Source organism: Oryctolagus cuniculus, chromosome 14 (genome assembly GCF_051225735.1).
Source record: "Oryctolagus cuniculus isolate XC-2025 breed Fujian yellow rabbit chromosome 14, ASM5122573v1, whole genome shotgun sequence".
NCBI classification, from domain to species: Eukaryota; Metazoa; Chordata; class Mammalia; order Lagomorpha; family Leporidae; genus Oryctolagus; species Oryctolagus cuniculus.
Window position 1 is genome coordinate 76,507,065 of NC_142880.1, and position 20,792 is coordinate 76,527,856.

At 39.9% G+C, this 20,792-nt stretch overlaps 1 protein-coding gene across 3 annotated transcripts in view; it reads right to left on the bottom strand.

Annotated features, from left to right (window-relative positions):
- IL6ST (interleukin 6 cytokine family signal transducer) overlaps positions 1-20,792 on the bottom strand; it is a 56,490-nt gene that overhangs the window by 24,076 nt on the left and 11,622 nt on the right. For 2 of the 3 annotated variants that reach the window (XM_008262226.5, XM_089313172.1), the window contains exons 2-8: positions 19,856-19,941; positions 13,914-13,992; positions 9,343-9,648; positions 8,366-8,486; positions 3,776-3,942; positions 3,108-3,262; positions 1,230-1,389 (exon numbers count right to left, since the gene is read on the bottom strand). In XM_008262226.5, coding sequence (XP_008260448.2) covers positions 1,230-1,389; positions 3,108-3,262; positions 3,776-3,942; positions 8,366-8,486; positions 9,343-9,648; positions 13,914-13,977 — 973 coding nt within the window. In that variant the 5' untranslated portion in view covers positions 13,978-13,992; positions 19,856-19,941. The remainder of the gene's footprint in view (positions 1-1,229; positions 1,390-3,107; positions 3,263-3,775; positions 3,943-8,365; positions 8,487-9,342; positions 9,649-13,913; positions 13,993-19,855; positions 19,942-20,792) is intronic. The other variant, XM_017344725.4, reaches the window with a different exon arrangement.

Consider the following 20,792-nt stretch of genomic DNA (forward strand, 5'->3'; position numbering starts at 1 on the left):
TAAGACACCATTCCATGATAATTTAATTAGCTATCCAATAGACTTCCACTATATACAATGAGTCTCAAATTTTACATCTTTTCTGCTTTCATTTTATTTGAAAGGTAGAGATAGAGAAAGAGACTAGCCACAAATGCCTATCAAGAGTGGGCCAGGATAAAGGTATGAGCCCAGAAATCAATCTGGGCCTCCCACATGACGGCAGGGGTTTTAAGTACTTGAGCTAACACCTGCAAGCCACCAATTTTGCACATCAGCAGGAAGCTAGAATAAGAAGTTGGACTTAGCTGGCGCCGCGGCTCAATAGGCTAATCCTCCGCCTGTGGCACTGGCACACCGGGTTCTAGTCCCGGTCAGGGCGCCGGGTTCTAGTCCCGGTCAGGGCGCCGGGTTCTGTTCCAGGTGCCCCACTTCCAGGCCAGCTCTCTGCTGTGGCCAGGGAGTGAAGTGGAGGATGGCCCAAGTGCTTGGCTCCTGCCTTCGGATCAGCGTGGTGCACCGGCCGCAGCGGCCATTGGAGTGTGAACCAATGGCAAAGGAAGACCTTTCTCTCTGTCTCTCTCACTGTCCACTCTGCCTGTCAAAAAACAAACAAACAAACAAACAAACAAAAAAAAACAAACAAACCTTGAATCTAAGTTTGAATCCAAGCACTTGAATCTAAGACTTGAATCCAAGCACTCTTACAGGGAATGCTGATGTCCCAAGCAGCATCTGATAGCTGTGCCCAATGACTACTCCGAATTTTATATCCTGATGTACTTAAAAATTGAGTGTAAATACTAGTTCGAATAAAATGACCAAATAAGAAACAATAAAGTCTCTCTATTTTTTCTTTTAACGATTTAGTTATTTATTTGAAAGTCAGGGTTACAGAGAGGTACAGACAGAGAGATCTTCCATCTGCTGGTTCACTCCTCAGATGGCTGCAACAGCCAGGGCTGGGCCACGTCGGAGCCAGGAGCCAGGAGCTTCTTCCAGGTCTCCCATGTGATTTGCAGGGGCCCAAGCACTTGCAACATCTTTCACTGCTTTTCCCAGGAGCATTAGCAGGCAACTGGATCAGAAGTAGAGCAGCTGGGAAACAAATCTGTGCCCAAATGGGAAGCCGGCACTGCAAGCAACGGCTTTACCCACTACGTCACAACATTGGCAGCAAGGTCTACATTCTTAAACCAGACACAACTGACAGGAAGAATTTCAAAATAATTTTGTATTTATTCACTTACTATCTTCATACGTGATCCCACTTGCTTCTTCACTCCAGTCACTCCAGAATCCTTTACCATCTTCCTTCATACAGCGCATCCTAAATACATACTCTGTAAAAGGCTGAAGGTCCTGGACAGTGAATGAAGATCTGGTAGTTGATGTATCTTCAGGGGGAATCTGAAAACAGAGTAAATCAACTAGACCAAAAAGCCCAGTAAATAAGGGCTTCTGTATTATGTAAGATTTTAGAAAACAACTTAATGAAACAATACTAGTAAATTAAACACAACCTCTGAAGAATAAATACAATCCAGAAACCACTAATGTTACAAAGACTGAGAAGTACAGAAACATCTATTATTCTTCCTTTCAAATTTTATTTCTTCCACTGGGCCTATCACACTCAACAACTCAGCAGGAAACAGATGGCACACTCCACCTAGAAATTGGGAGAACTTAATAAAGGGAATATAGACAGGGTAGGGAATCCTTGGATAGGTAAGTCAGTACTCTGGGGCCTGTAGCTGTTACCACCCCTAAGCCCAAAGGGATGAGAGGAGGCAATGGAACCTGAATGAAGAGGGTCTGACAGAGAGGGCTGCTGGGATAGGAGCACTGACCTTAAACTGAGACACAGAACCAGCCCTACAGAGGAAGCTGGGGAAGTAAACATGCTGATCTCATTTCTATTCGTTCTCTGTCCTGCCAAGCCCTCTCTGCCCATTAACCAAACTCCTTAGGAAACAGAATAGCGTAGGAACCCACATGTAAATGCCATGACATGAGTACAATGGAGTGTAGATCCTGACAGTCAAAAGGAAGAAATCCAGCTCAATCAAGAAAAACAAAAGCTATCCTAGTAGATAAACCTGGGTTTCAGGAAAAAAGAGATTAATTACAAACAATAATAAAACTCTGGTTATTTCTATTGAGAACTGAGATCAGTAGAATTTGAGATGAGATCAGTGAGATTTTAATATTGGTACAAAACAAATGTCCAGGTTTGATACCTCTAAATTAAGATATTAAAAATATTTTAATGAACTTCATGTATATCTCCTCTCTGTACAACATGAAGCATTAATCTAATTTTATCATTTCTTCTGATTATATTCTGAGCCTTTTAGATAAGTGGACTGGAGAACAGAGGCAGTAAGGCTGTAGGCTCAATGTACATACAAACTCAATATGGCTAAAAGAGCAACAACAACAACAAAAGCAAAACATACTGTTGGTGACAAATGGAATCACAACAAAGGACAATATGAGTAGCTTGACACTATGGTGATGGTCTTTTCAAAAGCTCCAAGTACTTCTTTTGCTGACATCACCACCTTTGGGTAAACTATCCTTTTTTCTTTCCAGTCTTAGAAGTTAATCCCCATCAATCTCCACTACCAAGGGTTGGCAAACTTTCTATAAAGGGCAGGACGGTAAATATTTTAGGCTTTTGGGCCACAAGGTCTCTGTTATAACTACTCAACTTTGTCACTGTAGGACAAAAACAGAAATATGTAAGCAAAAGACTGTGGCTGTCCTCCAATTAAACAATTTACAAAAACAGGTGGCAGGCTGAATTTGGCCTGCAGACTAAACATGTTTTGCCTTATTCTTATCTCTTTATTTTTACTCCTCTACTTTCTTAATTTGCTTATTACTTGTATTCCTTTCACCTCCCATCAAAATGTTGTTCTATAAACCTAGATCACTTCCATGGTTTACTTAAAAAGGGTCTGAATATGGTAAAGCTGTTATGTTCCATCCAGATGTCCTCTTGTTTGCCCTCGCTTGACCCAAAGACCCAAAAAGAGATGTCAAGCAAAATATTTCACATAACCAAAAGCATGACAGAGGGCTGCAAGGAAGATCTGAATAAACAGTAACCTTCAACTTACCTGGTTCCAAGTTGAGGCATCTTTGATCCGATACTGAATGTTATATTTCAGTCTTATTACACTCTTAATATTCGGATTGATCCATGATAACTTTAAGATACTGGACAGTTCCTCTGAATTGCTCACTGATAAATTGCGTGGTGGACTGGGCTTCACTGAAGAATAAAATAAATCCTAACGTTTATCATGTTTCACTTTTACAACTGCATATACATATTTCTTTATTTATCCTTACCAAATGAACTACATTCTCTCAAAGTGATGCTATGCTGTACTATGTAATGGAAAGGTAAGATTTCTGAAGAAACTTCAGTATTTTTGAGAGCAGTACACATTTGTTAACCTTTTCAGGTTCAGGTTTCAAACAGCAATAATTATTCAGGCTATATCAAAAACTATCGAAAAGAATAAACACAGAACAGGTATACTGTGACTGCAATGGTGTAAAATGTTTGAGAACTTGGCAAGTATCAGAAGGTAACAAAGTGAAAACAGCTATGAGTGTATTTGGATTACGGATATTTTTCTAAGTTATATTTAGTATTGTTAACATACTGGTTTTGTAAATATCACTAAGATAATTAAATGCTTGTTTCTAAATAATTATAATCTGAAAACTAATTTATAAACCACTGTATAACCCAATAAACTCCCAAATTTATAACTACCTTTATCTACAGGATCAAAATTAATATGATTTGATGAAACCTTCCCAAGGGCATTCTCAGCTTCTACCCAGACTTCAATGTTGACAAAATACACAGGAGAATAATCAACAATGCATGTGGTAGGCGTGGCACGCTTTGTTTGGCAATCAGCAAACTTCTCTGTTGCCCTAAATACAAAAATGGGAGAATTAGTCATTAAAAACAGATGTAAAAAAATTCAAATGAAAAACTTACTTAAAAGTGTTTGGTGAGACAAACTTTGCTAAGTTTGCAACAAATTGTTGATCACTAAAAACAAAATTTCTTATAAATCAACCTGCCATTCTTTAGAACTGAGTTTGATATATTTGAAGACAGAAAATTATGTCCAAATTTCAACTCTAAGAATATTATACTTCAGAATTTCACTGAACTCTTTAAAAATTACCTACTTTCTTATGATCCCCCTTTATCTGTACTGGATATGCGCCAAGACTCCCCATGGGAACCCTGAACCCTATATGTACTAGTTTTTCCTACAGACATACTTATGAGAAAGTTTAATAATTAGGCACAGTAAGAAATGAACTAGTAAGACAATTATAACTATACTGTAATAAGTTATGTGCATATACACGAAACAAGAAATTTGTTTACCTTATATTAAAAAAGTTATGTAAATGTGGTCTCTCAAAATATCTTATTGTACTGTGCTCACTTTTCTTGTGATGATGTGAGATGATATAATACCTACACAATGGAACCAGCTTTGTGGCATAGCAAGTAAAGCTGCCACCTTAAATAGCAACATCCCATAGGGCAGAGGTTTGAGTCCTGGCTGCTCTACTTCTGATCCAGCTCCCGGCTAATGGACCTGGAAAAGCAGCAGAAGATGGCCCCACTGCTTTGGCCCCTGCACCCATGGGGAAACGGAGATGAAGCTCCTAGCTCTTGGATTTGGCATGGCCCAGCCCCAGCTGTTGAGGCCATCTGGGAAGTTTACCATCAGATGGAAGATCTCTCTTTCTCTAACTTTGCCTTTCAAATAAATAAAATAAATCTTTAAAAAAAAAAAAAGCCTACATAATAAGACTGAGCTGTGTGGCCATGCTGTGGTGTAGCGGGTAATCTTGGTAAGCCTGTCTTGCTACATGAAAGCCTTTCCTAACCTCTCCCAGAACCCTTTAAAATCATTTGAAACTTTAAGTTCCTCCAGCAGGCATTTACAGTTTAATTCTCCCATTTCAGCTCTGATCAGTGTTACTCTTTCAGCCATAGTGAAGGATTTCCAGCACAGCATTTCATGCAGAGTAGAGTCTGCATCAATTGCTGACTGAATGTGATCAAGTACCAGGCAGGTATGTTACGGCCTTAATAAACCAAGCAATGCTTCAGTCAAGGGGCTGGAGCAAAGAGGTTGTATCTGGAGGCAAAAATAAAACTTTGGCATTTTTATAGCACAGAGATTCAGGATGGCCAGGTGCACTGTCTTATCATTAACAGGACTTTAAATTCCAACCCTTCCTTTCCCAAGTATTTTCCACTTCTAGGATGAAGCACTGGTGGAGCCATTCCATAAAAACACAGCTATTATCCATGCTTTTTAATTATGCTGCCACAACTTAGGTAGATGATTTTTATTTTTCAGAGTGCATGGGTCTGTCACTCTGTACAATATACCTGACTTTCATAGCTCCTACAGCACACTTCTATGAATGCAGGTTCAACTGGGCATTTCTAGCAGAGCTTGTTTTTTATCCCAATAAAAAACTTGCTTTGGACAGCATCCTTTCTCATTAATCAGCTTCAACTCTACCAGAATGTAACAGCAGCTTTTTCAGCCTCTACAGTAATTTTCAAAGTTTTCATTCAAAAGCTATTCTTAAATCCTTCTACCTACCTAACTTCATGGGACACCTTGCTGAAGTCTTGATGCAAACTCCAATAATTCCTAGCACAACCCACTGCTATCAATTGGAACGTGTTTTCTATTCATATCTTCTATCCACAAACTCAATGCCTTTTCCATCCTAAGCACTTATCATGCACTGTGGATTTTTGTGGTTTGAGGTGTGAGAGCAAAACCAGTGCAAGTTTCTTTTTCTTTAGTCACAATTTCCTAGATTTGTACTTACTGTGGATTTAGCAACCTTACCATGCCATTTTTTTCTTCCCCTATTGAGAACTTCACATAAAGCAGAGATAGAGAACCTTTTTTTTCTATGCAGGGACACTGAATATTATTAACATCATTTGCAGGCCACATAAAATTATCAACTTAAAAAATTAGCCTGCTATAGATTTTACTGAATTTTGAGTCCTGCCTGTGGTTGCATTGTTAGGGCCAAACCAAATGATTTCACAGACCTTATGACAGCACATGGGCTAGACATTCTCTACTCTTGGAAAGGAAACATTATACAGCTTCTTTTTGGCATTTCAAAATTGCCAATATTGCTAGTCTGGTACTTCAGTTCCTTTATCAAAATAAGGATTACTAAACACAAATGTTAAGAAACTGCCAACAGTCAATCTAATAACTGAGACACTTCCCAAGTGACTACCGAGCAGGCAATGTATACAGCATGGATACACTGGTCAAAAGGATGATTCCTATCAGGAAGGAGCTGAAGGGCAAATAATTTCATAAACTATTCAGAAAGGCTTGGAATTTAAAACTTAAGAATTCTTTATATCAGAAAGTTTAGCTGGCGCTGCGGCTCACTAGGCTAATCCTCCGCCTGCAGCACTGGCACCCCAGGTTCTAGTCCCGGTCGGGGCACCGGAGTCTGTCCCGGTTGCTCCTCTTCCAGTCCAGCTCTCTGCTGTGGCCCAGGAGTGCAGTGGAGGATGGCCCAAGTCCTTGGGCCCTGCACCCGCATGGGAGACCAGGAGGAAGCACCTGGCTCCTGGCTTCGGATCGGCGTAGCGCCGGCCGCAGCGGCCACTGGGGGGTAAACCAACGGAAAAAGGAAGACCTTTCTCTCTCTTACTAACTCCGCCTGTCAAAAAAAAAAAAAAAAGAAAAAAAAGAAAAGAAAGAAAGAAAGTTTAGCAGGCAACTGAAACCAAGGGAAAGGGGGGACTGCTGTGTGCCTTTTTTCTGTCCCTGAAACAGGATCTTTACTTTACCAGCAGTATCTTTTTTTTTTTTTTGACAAATAGAGTTAGACAGCAAGAGAGAGAATCAGCAGTATCTTTCTTTAAGTATAATATGCTAGCTGGTGACAGATGGTTAGAGATAAGATTTCTAGCATGCCAAAAAATTTCCTCAGCCACTTACTACAACCCAGCCAACCACTTTCTGATTTCTATCACCACAGAAAGTTAAGTAATATCACTACACTTACTCATATGTATATAAATTATCTCAAAATATTTACATACAAAACAGAAGGAAACATCAAACCTAAAACCAAAGCAAAACAAAAATGGGTAACTGACAGGCAAAGGCAGGAATTAAGATAGTTGGTTTATTTTATAGATTATATAGGATGCAGGCATCCCAACAGTACTCTAACTCATAGGTCAAATACTGTACCAGTCTTTCTGTGTGAAGAATTTTATCTCAAACTGAACATTTCTCAGCTCTTTCCACTGAAAAATCCTTGAAACAATCGCAATCTGGTAACAACAATGACAATCTGGTAGCAAAGAGTTTCCTTAGCACCACATTGCAGTCTCTAAATATTCTTTCACATGAAAAGGAATTCATGTGAACGAATTCATGAAAAGGAATCAACGCTCTTTGGGAAATGGCTGAGCTCATTATTAGATAAGGAAATACATGATGAGGAAATATGTAGGAAGAACCTGGAAAATTATGTCATGCCAGAAACCAAGGAAGATATCAAGACCTAATGAAGTCGTGTCAGAAGGTTGTATGAGCCAACCTGAATAAACTCCACTGACTGAAGAGAGGACAATTTAAGCACCAGAAAGAACAGTTACCATAATGGGTTAAAACACACTAAATTTTTTTTTTTTTTTTTTGACAGGCAGAGTGGACAGTGAGGTGAGAGACACAGAGAGAAAGGTCTTCCTTTTGCTGTTGGTTCACCCTCCAATGGCTGCCACGGCTGGCGTGCTGCGGCCGGCGCACCACGCTGATCCGAAGGCAGGAGCCAGGTACTTATCCTGGTCTCCCATGGGGTGCAGGGCCCAAGCACTTGGGCCATCCTCCACTGCACTCCCTGGCCACAGCAGAGAGCTGGCCTGGAAGAGGGGCAACCGGGACAGAATCCGGCGCCCCGACTGGGACTGGAACCTGGTGTGCCGGCGCCGCTAGGTGGAGGATTAGCCTATTGAGCCGCGGCGCCGGCCTGTGGCTATGTTTTCTAAAAAGTGTCCTTATCTGTTAGTCATATATACAGAAATATTTATGAATGAAATGATTTCTGAGATTTTTTTTGATATGAGGTAGAGGATAAACACATATAAAGTGACATTAGTACCGAGCTGATCATGACCTGAGTGACAGGTATGTGGGATTAAGTATTTTCTATCTTCATATGTATTTGAAATTTGTATTTAATATCCCTTGACAAATAAAAATTCCAACAAAAATTGACTGAGTAAAGCCAACACAGAACAAAACTTAAAGTAACTTACCATTCAGATTTTAAAGTGAAGTTTGTTTCTAGGTATGTTTCCCTGCCAGGATCCCACTGACACATCATTTTCTTACCCTCATACACAATGCAATTCAAGTTTTTTGGTTTTTCTGGAGGCACTAAAAGGAAATAATTAGCATTTTAAAAAAAGTTCTATATCCACAAATATGCAACTTATATACCATCTAAAACACAACCTAAATTAGAAAAAAAAAAAAAACAAGGCTAGAAGTATGGACATAATCAAAGAGGGATGACTACAAAGCTAATTTCTTTTCTACTCCAACTCTTGAACTCCATTTTACGTAGAAATAGTTTCTACTGTCATTAGCTAGTTTGTTTCACACTAATTTTCTATACAAAGTCAACTTTCATTTATAACTGAATAAAAATATCCACTGATTTCTCTAGTCAGTGTATTTTTAAAATAATATTTACATATATTAGTAAATATATTTAGTTAGTAGAAGAAATATTCATTTATATTTCTCCTCTTATTGATTTCCCAAACTCCACTAAAAGAAAAGTTTGGGTGGTCCACATAACTGATAGCCCACTTCTGGACTACTCAAAGTTTACTATCTCTACCTTTGACCTTTAAGAAGAACTTTCTCCATTATTTATTCTCCGTCTTCAGATAGCTGCTTTGCTAGTGCATTTTCTCGGCAATTAAGGGATACTGAAAGTTTGTATGGATACATTCAAAGATTTCAATTCAACAATACTGTTGAAAGGAATCTCTTGTCAAAATATTTTGCTAGAAAACTGGTAACCGACTTTCAGGAAACAGAAGAAATTCATTCTTTAGGTTTTTCTGTATTTGAACAATGCAAATGCAGTTCCTACTTCTAAGCTTTTTGAAATAAATGCATCCAAAAGTCAGAGTCCACAAGTTATTATATTTCATAGATTAACAGACATTAAAAATATAACAGTCATGACAAAATTTAAAACAAAGACAAAAACAAAACTTACATCCTGAAATTACTGTGATTCCATAAACATTCTGTTCAATCTGTCCGAATGTAAGAATGTTGCAAGTTAGCTGAACACTTAATGCCGTTATATTTGTAAAGGTGACACTGGATGCTGTTCTGTTTAAGATGGCATACTGTTCCTTAGGAACAGTAAAATGGTTTATTTTCCAGACAATGTAATTAGCATTTACATGAAAATTATCCATACATTTTTCCTTTAGCACACAAACTGCTGTGAAATTAGAACCAAGCTGTATAACTGGAGACTCCGGGGAGATATGGCCACATGGATCTAGAAGTTTACCTGCAAAGATAATAGAAATTATATAAATGGATTCTGGTATAGCTATTTGGCTGGCAGCTTTAATATTGAGTCCTTCAATCTTCACCAAAATATGTCTAAAGATACAAATGAAAGTTAAAATTGCCAAAATTTAATATGGTCAGAATTTATACAGATATAAACAAATGATAGGGCAAATTAGAGCTGGATTAAGCAGAACCTATTCAAGCTTTAGCCCATGGTATAATATTCTAAATTTTCTTTAGGAAACAGATTGTTTGCTGCATGATTTTACTTGCCTAACCAGCCATCCTGTCTCTTGATTCAGACACAGAGTCTAAACCAGACTCCAGAAAAAGGACAGTGGTAGTCTCCTCTCCTCTCGAGTCCTAAATGCTGCTGTGGGCAGGGAGATAAGTGGGAGCAGACAGAAGATACATCAGCCTAGTGGTTAACACGCTTGTGTCCCTTATCAGAGGGCTTAGGTTCAATTCCTGACTCCATTTCCAGGCTCCGGCTTTCCAGTCAATAGTCCAAGGAGGCAGCAAAGATGGTTCAGATCTCTCTATTACAGCCACCCACCTGGGAGACCTAGATTGCATTCCTGCTCCTGTTTCTTTTCTTGGTCCAGCCATGGTCATTGTGGACATTCAAGGGAGTGAATTAGTAGATGGGAGCTCTCTCATTCTCTCTCTGCTTCTCAAATAAATAATACTTTTAAAAAATTCAGACAGCAAAGAAAATTGCAGGAGGCAGCAAGAAAACAAAGAATATGAAAGGTTAAATTAATTCTAACATGGCGCTGGCGCTGTGGCATAGCAGGTAAAGCTGCTGCCTGCAGTGCTTGCATCCCACATGGGCACTGGTTTGAGTCCCGGCTGCTCCACTTTTGATCCAGCTCTCTGCTATGGCCTGGGAAAGCAGTGGAAGATGGCCCAAGTCCTTGGACCTCTGCACCTGTGTGGGAGCCTGGGAAGAAGCTCCTGGCTCTTGACTTTGGATTAGCCCAGCTCTGGCTGTTGCTGCCATTTGGGGAGTGAACCAGCAGATGGAAAACATCCTTCTCTCTGCTCCTTCTCTGTGTAAATCTTTTTTAAATAAATAAATCTTTAAAAAATTAATTCTAACAATTAATGTACAGAACAAGATTCCCTACTAAAAATGAAGACATCAAAATAGGTGAAAACGTAATGTACACCACGTAAATATACATATGCTTTACCTATCACCTACTCCATGTTGATGACATATATATCCCTATCTCCAGCCTCAAGCTTCCCATACTTTTTTTTTTTTTTTTTTTTGACAGGCAGAGTGGACAGTGAGAGAGAGAGACAGAGAGAAAGGTCTTCCTTTGCAGTTGGTTCACCCTCCAATGGCCGCCGCAGCCGGCGCGCTGCAGCCGGCGCACCGCGCTGATCCGAAGGCAGGAGCCAGGTACTTCTCCTGGTCTCCCATGGGGTGCAGGGCCCAAGCACTTGGGCCATCCTCCACTGCACTCCCTGGCCACAGCAGAGAGCTGGCCTGGAAGAGGGGCAACCGGGACAGAATCCGGCGCCCCGACCGGGACTAGAACCTGGTGTGCCGGCGCCACAAGGCGGAGGATTAGCCTAGTGAGCCACGGCGCCGGCCCCCGTACTTTCAATAGCAGCTTAGACACATTCATAAGCATCTGAGATTTAAGTTTAACATGTCAAACTATATGCATCACAATTCCTTTTTAAAAGATTTATTTATTTATTTGAAAGTCTGAGTTACAGAGAGAAAGAGAGGAAGAAGCAGAGAGAGAGGTCTTTCATCCACTATTTCACTCCCCAATTGGCCACAACTGGCTGGAGCTATGCCTATCTGAAGCCAAGAGCCAGGAGATTCCTCCGGGTCCCCCATGTGCGTGCAGGGGCCCAAGTACTTGGGCCAGCCTCTACTGCTTTCCCAGGCCATAGCAGAGAGCTGGATTGGAAATGGAGCAGCCGGGATCCAAACAAGTGCCCAAATGGGATGCCGCATTGCAGGCGGCAGCTTTACCCACTAAGCTACAGCGCTAGCCCCAGTTCCTTCCAAACTTCTTATTTCTTATTTCTATTTCTTGACCTTGGCTAACTTGACTAAGCACATTCACCCAGTCATCTGTGTGAGGTACCCTGTAGATACCCTCAACATCTCTTTCCAGTTAGCCTCATCTTTCAACTTAATACTGCGCTCAGTCTCATTGGTTCTATTAAGATGTCTATCAACTGTTTCTTACCAATGCTACTTTGACTGCTGAAGTTCAGACCATCATAACAGTCACTGATCTCTTTCTAGTTCATCCTACATACTGCTGCCACAGTGGGAGAACTAGGATGGAATTATAATTAAAATGTGGTAAGGGAACGGAGAGAATCAGGAGGGCAATCAGAATGCAAAGGGTTGGAAGCTATGCTCTATAAAGAAGGATTAGAATAGGGTTGGCATTGTGGCACAGTGGGTTAAAGCCCCAGCCTCTAGTGCCAGCATCCTATATGGGGTCAGCTTGAGTCCCGGCTGCTTCACTTCCAATCCAGCTCTCTGCTATGGCCTGGGAAAGCAGTGGAAGATGGCTCAAGTCCATGGGGCCCCTATGCCCACGTGGGAGGCCTGAAACAAACTCCTGGCTTCAGATTGGCGCAGCTCCGGCCGTAGTGGCCCTCTGGGGAGTGAACCAGCGGATAGAAGACCTTTCTCTCTGGCTCTACCGCTCTCTGTAACTATTTCAAATAAATAAAATAAATGTTTAAAAAATAATTAGGATAAATAGGTAAGTTTAGTGTGGGGAAGAGGGCTTGGAAATACAGGAAAGCAGTCCTTCAATACAGTAGAGACAAAGCTGGCTCCCTTTAAAACTAGAATTAATAGGTCAAAGTCTTAAGAAGAAAATTTGGGTTCAAGAACATGAGAAGTCTTTCTAAGTAATAAATATTTTCCACGTTAACACTTTCTGTCACTTGAAGTATGCAATAAGAAGAAGTTGACATCTGCATTTGGAGAATAGCTGATTTAAAGAAGTGCTGCTCGGGGCTGGCACAATAGCAGTGGCACCTGCAGTGCTAGCATTCCATATGGGCACTGGTTTGAGTCCCAGCTGCTCTACCTGATCCAGCTCCCTGCTCATGTGCCTGGGAAAGCAGAAGATGGCCCAAGACTGTGGGCCCCTGCACAGAGACCTAGAAGAAGCTCCAAATTCCTAACTTCAGATCAGCCCAGCTCCAGCCACTGCAGCCATTTGGGGAGTGAACCAGTGGATGGAAGACCTCTCTCTCTGCCCCTAACTCTGCCTTTCAAATCAATAAATAAATCTTTAAAAAAAGGAAAAAAAAAAAGTGCTGCTCAGGGGCCGGTGCTGTGGCACAGGTTAGTCCTCTGCCTGTGGCACTGGCATCCCATATGGGCACCAGTTCTAGTCCCGGCTGATCCTCTTCAGACACAGCCCTCAGCTGTGGTCTGGGAAAGCGGTGGAAGATGACCCAAGCACTTGGGCCCCTGCACCTGCCTGAGAGACCCGGAGGAAGCTCCTGGCTCTGGATCGGCCCAGTTCTGGCTGCTGTTGCCATTTGGGGAGTGAACCAGTGCATGGAAGACATTTCTCTCCATCTCTCCCTCTCACTGTCTATAACTCTACCTCTCAAATACATAAAATCTTAAAAAAAAAAAAAAAAAAAAAAAAAAAAAAAAGTGCTGCTCAACAGATTGGTTTTTTCCTGAACTCTATCATAGACTGCTACTTTTATTCTGTATTGTAGATAGAATTCATGAGATAAATACACTATGTGCTTGAATGTCAGATTAAGTCAAATTGTTAAAGTTTCTGAACATTTATTCTTAATTTCTGTAGTTACCTCATTGTGACCCAATAACCATATCTCAGAGGACTACCAAGGTATGGACTACCAATGAATGGTACCACTGGAGATACTTCTGCATTCTGGTATCATAATCAGACTGCTCAGTGACAACTGTTGGTAATGAAGGAGTGAAGTACTGAGTTATTAGACTTTTTTCCTACTCCTTTATTTAAAAAAAAAAAAAATTTTCTCTTCCTTATCTTCAACTTTTTGTTAGTATAGCTAAATAGCATTTAGGAATACTGATGACTGTTGCAATTCAAATTATACAAAGCAGATTATCATATTTTTACCTACTATAATGATTTTAAGACAATACAATGATCCTAGAAATATAATTAAGTACTTTATTAAACATAAGCTTAATTATATTAAAGTATATAAACTCAATTTATGGAGTTGGAAGGTAGATTTCATGAACCTTACCTATGGATTCAGTGGTGATAAAAATAAAGAAGGCTTGCACTAACCACGTCTTCGACATCCACATCTTGCATAGATATTTCTATAACAGACATATACAATATTATTTTTAATTTTTCTTATACACAAAAAATTAAGATACATTGTATCATTTTCTAAAAGGTTATAAAAGTATTATGAAAATGCAGAAAACAAAGTTTTAAGTCCTCAGAATATTTTTATTACCATTAAAAGTATGGCTGCATAAAGTATTGCTAGAAAATACAATTCATATTTTAAGGTTACTTAAAAGAACAATCCTGGGGCCAACACTGTGATGCGGCAGGTTAAGTCGCTGTCTGCAGCACCAGCAACCCTTATGTTCACTGGTTAGTGTCCTGGTTGCTCCACTGTTGATCCAGCTCCCTGCTAATGTACCTGAGAAAGCAGCAAATGGCCCAAGTACTTGGACCCCTTATCAACCTGCGAAACCAGGAAGAAGCTCCTTGCTCCTGGCTCCGGTCTGACCAAGCCCTAGCTGATGTGGCCATTTGGAGAGTGAACCAACAGAGAAATCTCTCTCTCTCGCCTTTTGTAACTCTGCCTTTCAAATAAATAAACAAACAACAACAAAAAAGCAAACCTGTATCTATATTATGTGATGGATTATACTATTAGTAAGTAACTCTGCCAGATTGAGAACTTCAGAGACAAATTATTACATGGCAAAACCTACCATACATAATTAAACACAAAAGATACCTGACAGGGCTGGTGCTGTGGTATAGCAGGTTAAGCAGCTGCCTGCAATGCCAAAATCCCATATGGGTACTGGCACGAGTATCGGCTGCTCCACTTCCTACTAATGCGCCTGGGAAGGCAGCAGAAGATGGCCCAATCCCTGGGCCCATTCACCCACATGGGAGACATGGATGAAGCTCCTAGTCCCTGGCTTAGGCCTGGCACAGCCTTGGCTGCTGTGGCCATCTTGGGAGTGAGCCAGCGGATGGAATCTCTTTTCTATCTCTCTCCCTCTCTCTCTGTAACTCTGCCTTTCAAATGAATAGAATAAATTTTAAACAAAAAAGATAACTGAAAAATGAGTAAGTTTATAAATCATAGCATGACATCAGCTTTCCCTAATATATGAAACATGTCCATAATTCACTTATATGTAGTTTATATGAAAACACAATTTCAATCTCACTCAGAATGATATATAAATTAAAACTACCCAGATAGGAATATAAAATGATACAGAAACTCTAGAAAACATTTACTAAATGAAAAAGCATATCATAAGATTCAGTATTTTCACTACTAAGAAAGTACAAGAAAAATAAAATACATGTTCACACGAGGACTTACATAAGTGTTCATGCAGCTTTACTCCACAATCCAAATGTCAACTGCTGAACAAGTAAGTGACTAGCCAATGATATTTCTATGCAATGGACTACTACTTAGGAATGAAATAGTAAGTAGTGATATGTGCAATAATATATGGCATTGTGCTGAATGAAAGAAGTCAGACATAATAGGCCATATACTTAATTCTATTCATCGGAAATTCTAGAAATGGCAAAACTAGGGTGACAGAAAGCAGATCAGGGCTTGCCTGTGTCTGAGTGAGAAGAGGGGATTACATGTAAAGAGACACAAAGAAACTTTTTGGGATGATGGGAATATTCTATAACCTAATTGTATTGGTAATCACAAGACTCTGCATTTGCTAAGATTCACTGAATTATGTCAGGAGTATTAAAGACCTTGAGATTTTACTATACTTTCAAGCTAATAAGTTGGCCTGCCAGTTTCATGGATGCTAGCAGAAGACATGAAGACTTTACTACTCATAACACAGTAATAGAGTATCAGCATTTTCTTGAGCCATTTGCCTCAGTCCCAATTCCCATAGGGTCTTTTGAAAAGTCAGGTGATACCTGGACAGACAGCGGAAAGACACAGCTTAAGGAACCCAGTTTTGGGGGGGGACTGGCACTATGGAGTAACTAGTAAAGCCACCACCTGCAGTGCCAGCATCCCACATGGGTGCCAGTTTCAGTCCCCGCTGCTCCACTTCTGATCCAGCTCTCTGCTAATGCACCTGGGAAAGCAATGGAAGATGGTGCAGGTCCTTGAGCCCCTGCACCTGTATGGGAGACCCAGAGGAAGCTCCTGGCTCCTGGCTTCAGATCAGCACAGCTCCGGCCATTGGGGAATGAACCAGTAGATAGAAGACTTTTCTTTCTCTGCCTCTCCTTCTCTCTCTGTATAACTCTGACTTTCAAATAAATAAATAAATCTTAAAAAAAAAAAAATCCCGACATGCCAGCCTTAAAGGCTGCTGGCATTTAAAAAAAGAAAGAAAGAAAGAAACCCACTTTTTAAAATGGGCAGGAAGCATGTCTCTGCCCTATACTATGGAAGGAGACATTATCGTCCAAGGCTGTAATCAAACCTGCCCTTTGTACTATGAGGAGATAATATTTCTGTCTTCCAATATCCTTGAAAAGACAGAAAAAAAGGCAGTCGGTAAAAAACTAAAAGACAAGCAAAAACTATCTGAAGACCATTCTTACCTATAAAGTTGCCAAAATAAATAAATAAATCAGCTATCAAAATGGTGCTATAGGACTAGGGATAAAGGTACTATTATAGATTGCAGGATACGTGTAAACTGGCATAAGCTTCCTTATAAATTATATACTTAGAGCTGAATTTTATTGTATGTAAATTATTTTAATTGAAAACAAAACCACAAAAACCTACACAGATGACTAAGTCAGTTTTGCAATATGAATCAAAATTAAAACATACACGTTTGAATATGATGATTCTACCTCTAGTTATTTTATCATATATATGAGCAAAATAATATATGTGCAGGGTTATTTACTTCAGCATTACCTTTAACAGAAAAAGGCTGAAGCAATCTAAATTATGGTATACTCAAACATAATATATATGTAGCTAATTAGAAAAAAAAGAAGAAGAAGCTCTATACATATAGATACATAATGTTACCTAGAATACATTAAGGACAACGGCGCCGCGGCTCACTAGGCTAATCCTCCGCCTTGCGGCGCCGGCACACCAGGTTCTAGTCCCAGTTGGGGCGCCGGATTCTGTCCCGGTTGCCCCTCTTCCAGGCCAGCTCTCTGCTGTGGCCAGGGAGTGCAGTGGAGGATGGCCCAAGTCCTTGGGCCCTGCACCCCATGGGAGACCAGGAAAAGTACCTGGCTCCTGCCATCGGATCAGCGCGGTGCGCCAGCCGCAGCACGCCAGCCGTGGCGGCCATTGGAGGGTGAACCAACAGCAAAGGAAGACCTTTCTCTCTGTCTCTCTCTCTCACTGTCCACTCTGCCTGTCAAAAAAAAAAAAAAAAAATACATTAAGGGGGCTGGCACTGTGGCGTAGCAGGTAAAGCCACTGCCTGCAGTGCTGGCATCCCATATGGGTGCCAGTTCAAGTCCCGGCTATTCTACTTCTAATCCAGCTCTCCGCTATGGCCTGGGAAAGCAGTGGAAGATGGCCCAAGTCCTTAGGTCCCTGTACCCATGTGGGAGACCCGGAAGAAGCTCCTGGCTTCTGATCAGCCCAGCTCTGGTCATCTGCAGCTATTTGGGGATTGAATTAGTGGATGGAAGACTTCTCTTTCTGAGCCTCTGCCTCTCTAACTGCCTTTCAAATAAATATATAAATCTTAAAGGTCAACTCTAACTTTAAAATGAAATAAAATACATTAAGGTACATAACAGTATGTTTTCTATTAATTTTGGACAAAAAAGAAATAAAACATTTCCTTTATACGCATAAAACCTCTCTAGAAGGATAAAAGTTCCAATACTAGGGGCCGGTGCTGTGGCGCAGCAGGTTAACACCCTGGTCTGAAGTGCTGACATCCCATATGGGTGCCGGTTTGAGACCCGGCTGCTCTATTTCTGATCTAGCACTCTGCTATGGCCTGGGAAAGCAGCAGAAGATGGCCCAAGTCCTTGTTTGGACCCCTGCACCCACGTGGGAGACCCAGAAGAAGCTCCTGGCTCCAGATCGGTGCAGTTCTGGCCATTGCAGCCATCTGGGGAGTGAACCATCAGATGGAAGACCTGTCTCTCCTCTCTCTGTGTAACTCTTTCAAATAAATAAATAAAATCTTAAAAAAAAAAAAAAAAAGAAAGTTCACTTAAAAAAAAAAAAAAAAGTTCAACTACTAGGCTGCCAGTCTATGTTTGAGGTAGGAGGGAGGCAGGCTGCCTATGTTCCATAATAGTAGGGAGACTCTGCACCGTATATACTCTGTATTGTTCTGATGTTGTAGTACTTATTGTATTATTTATCCAAAAATAAATATAATTTAAATTTTAAAATACTGGGGCCAGCACTGTGGCATAGTGGGTAAAGCCACCTGTAGTGCTGGCATCCCACATGGGTGCCAGTTCAAGTTCTGGCTGCTTCAATTCCAATCCAGCTCTCTGCTATGGCCTGGGCAAACAGCAGAAGATGGCCCAAGTCCTTGGACCCTTGCGTTCGCATGGGAGACCAGGAAGAAGCTCCTGGCTTCAGATTGGCCTAGCTCTAGCCATTGTGGCCATTTGGGGAGTGAATCAGAGGATGGAAGACCGCTCTCTGCCTCTGCCTCTCTGTAACTTTGTCTTTTAAATTAACAAATAAATCTTTAAAAAATGCTTTAAGTGTTTACTATTTTTTCCTATATAGTACTTTTAACATTGCCCTCTCTCCATACCTCAGAGTACATATTCTAACCTTATATTGTATATACTGATTTTGAAATCTGCATATTAGCTTGGAAAGTTCTATGAAGTTAAAATAAAACTAGCAACCAAATATACAGGAGAGGTTTATTTCAAGAACTCAGAGGTTCTCCTATAGCAATAATTCCTCACCTATGGTGTTCTAACACAGTACTGTTTTGAAAAGAGCTGTAAGACATGTCAATAAGTAGTTTGTTACTAATAATGGCAGTAACAAAATTTATGAATGATTTACTTAAATTGGAACAAATTCAACATTACCTCTATAATTATTTATTCTCATTTACTTTGATCCCCATGACTTTTCTTAAGCGAGACAAAAGCTGTGGGTTATAATTTGTTAATATTTAATAGCTGTGCTCCTTATAAATTATTTTTGTTACCTGCAGATTGTGATTTTTTACAAAAAGATTTATTTGAAAGAGTTACAGAGAAGAGAGAGACCTTCCATCCATTGGTTCACTCCCCAAATGGCTACAATCGTCGGGGTTGGGCCAGGCCAGAGTCAGGAGCCAGGAGCTTCCTCTGGGTCTTCCACATGGGTGGCAGAGCGCTGGGGACCTGGTCCATCTTCTGCTGCTTTCCCAGGCATATTAGCAGGGAGGTAGATTGGAAGTGGAGCAGCACAAATCGAACCGGCACCCATATGGGATGCTGGCACTTAAAGGCAGCTTAATCCTCTCACGCCACAGTCTGGCCCCTAGATTGTGATTTTTGTGGTGGTTTTTTTCTATTTTATTTTAAATTTAATCCAAGGACAGAATGAAAAAGCATGAATAATATATTCATATTTACTTTGCATGTGAAGAATGTCAATAAAGCTGTCACTATGGTAACATTACTAACGTAATTGTAGAATAGTATATGTACTATAATTGCCAAATGAAAGGCAAAGCAATGATTATTTAACAAATATAGTACAGGCCTACTTTCAACAGATTTGCAAAAAGTTGGTCATCACTTCATTAAATAAATCAATTATTACTTTAAAAATCATACATATTCAGCTCTCGTCCATCAGTAAAAATTTTGCAGTCATATTAACTAACACTTGGATACTATTTTATGTTATACAAAATGATTTCACATAAAATATTTTACTTATTTTCCTGATATATTCAAGAAGCAAGAATGTAGTGATTATTTATCACAAAACAAAAAACTAAAATCCAGACACGGTAAGTTACTTACCCAAATCACAAAATTAGTAAGTGAAGGAGCAGGGGTTTGATATTAAGTCTTCTGCCTACAAATGTCATTCTTTCACATTGGTCTCACTGTAAAGAGAGGAGAACCTTGTTCACAAGGCTGGCTTTGATGATATTTATTATATGTGTACTTTTAAAACCCTGTGATAGGCTTCTGGTTTACATTAAGTGTCCTATTTTTAGATATCATTTGAGCTTCAGAATAAAATAATCCCATAAACATTTGTGAAAAGAGTATTCAAATATTCTACGGTTATGTTTTAATACAAACTTGCAAGTATTATTGGCTCACCAATGTCTAATCTGAACTTCTTGATGTGCACTTGTAATACCACAGAAATGAGAATGGGATATTTTGTTGAACTTGACAAAAGTAACTAAAACAGTTATTTAAAAGAATCATACCCTTTATTTTCTACTAGTGCTAACTTAAGCCTGTTGACTCTGCACAAAGTGAAAAAAAAATCAGTTTAAGATTTGCTTAGTACTATACTAACACCTAACATTAGTGTAGTGGCTCCATTTTAACATAACTCCAGACTTTAAGTAAAGAGTTGAAGCCCCCATTATTGTTTGATACACATTAAATCCTTGATGATTTTATAAGAAATTAAGTTTATTATAAATATTTTTTAACATTTCAAATAAATAACCTGCAAATATATCAAGTGAAAAGTCCCCTATAATCCTACCAAGAGATAGCTACTACAAACATTTTGGCAGATATTCTTGCAGTCTTCTGAGTATATAACTACCTTATACTATATAAATGTACACTCTCCTATTTCACAAAGATGCTATTCACTCAACACTATATAGTGGACATCTTTCTAAAGTAATACACAGAGAGTAACTCCTAGACTCTGACCAAATTCATCTTCCCTCAGATATCTTCCCCAACCACAAGTGTTGCTTTTCCC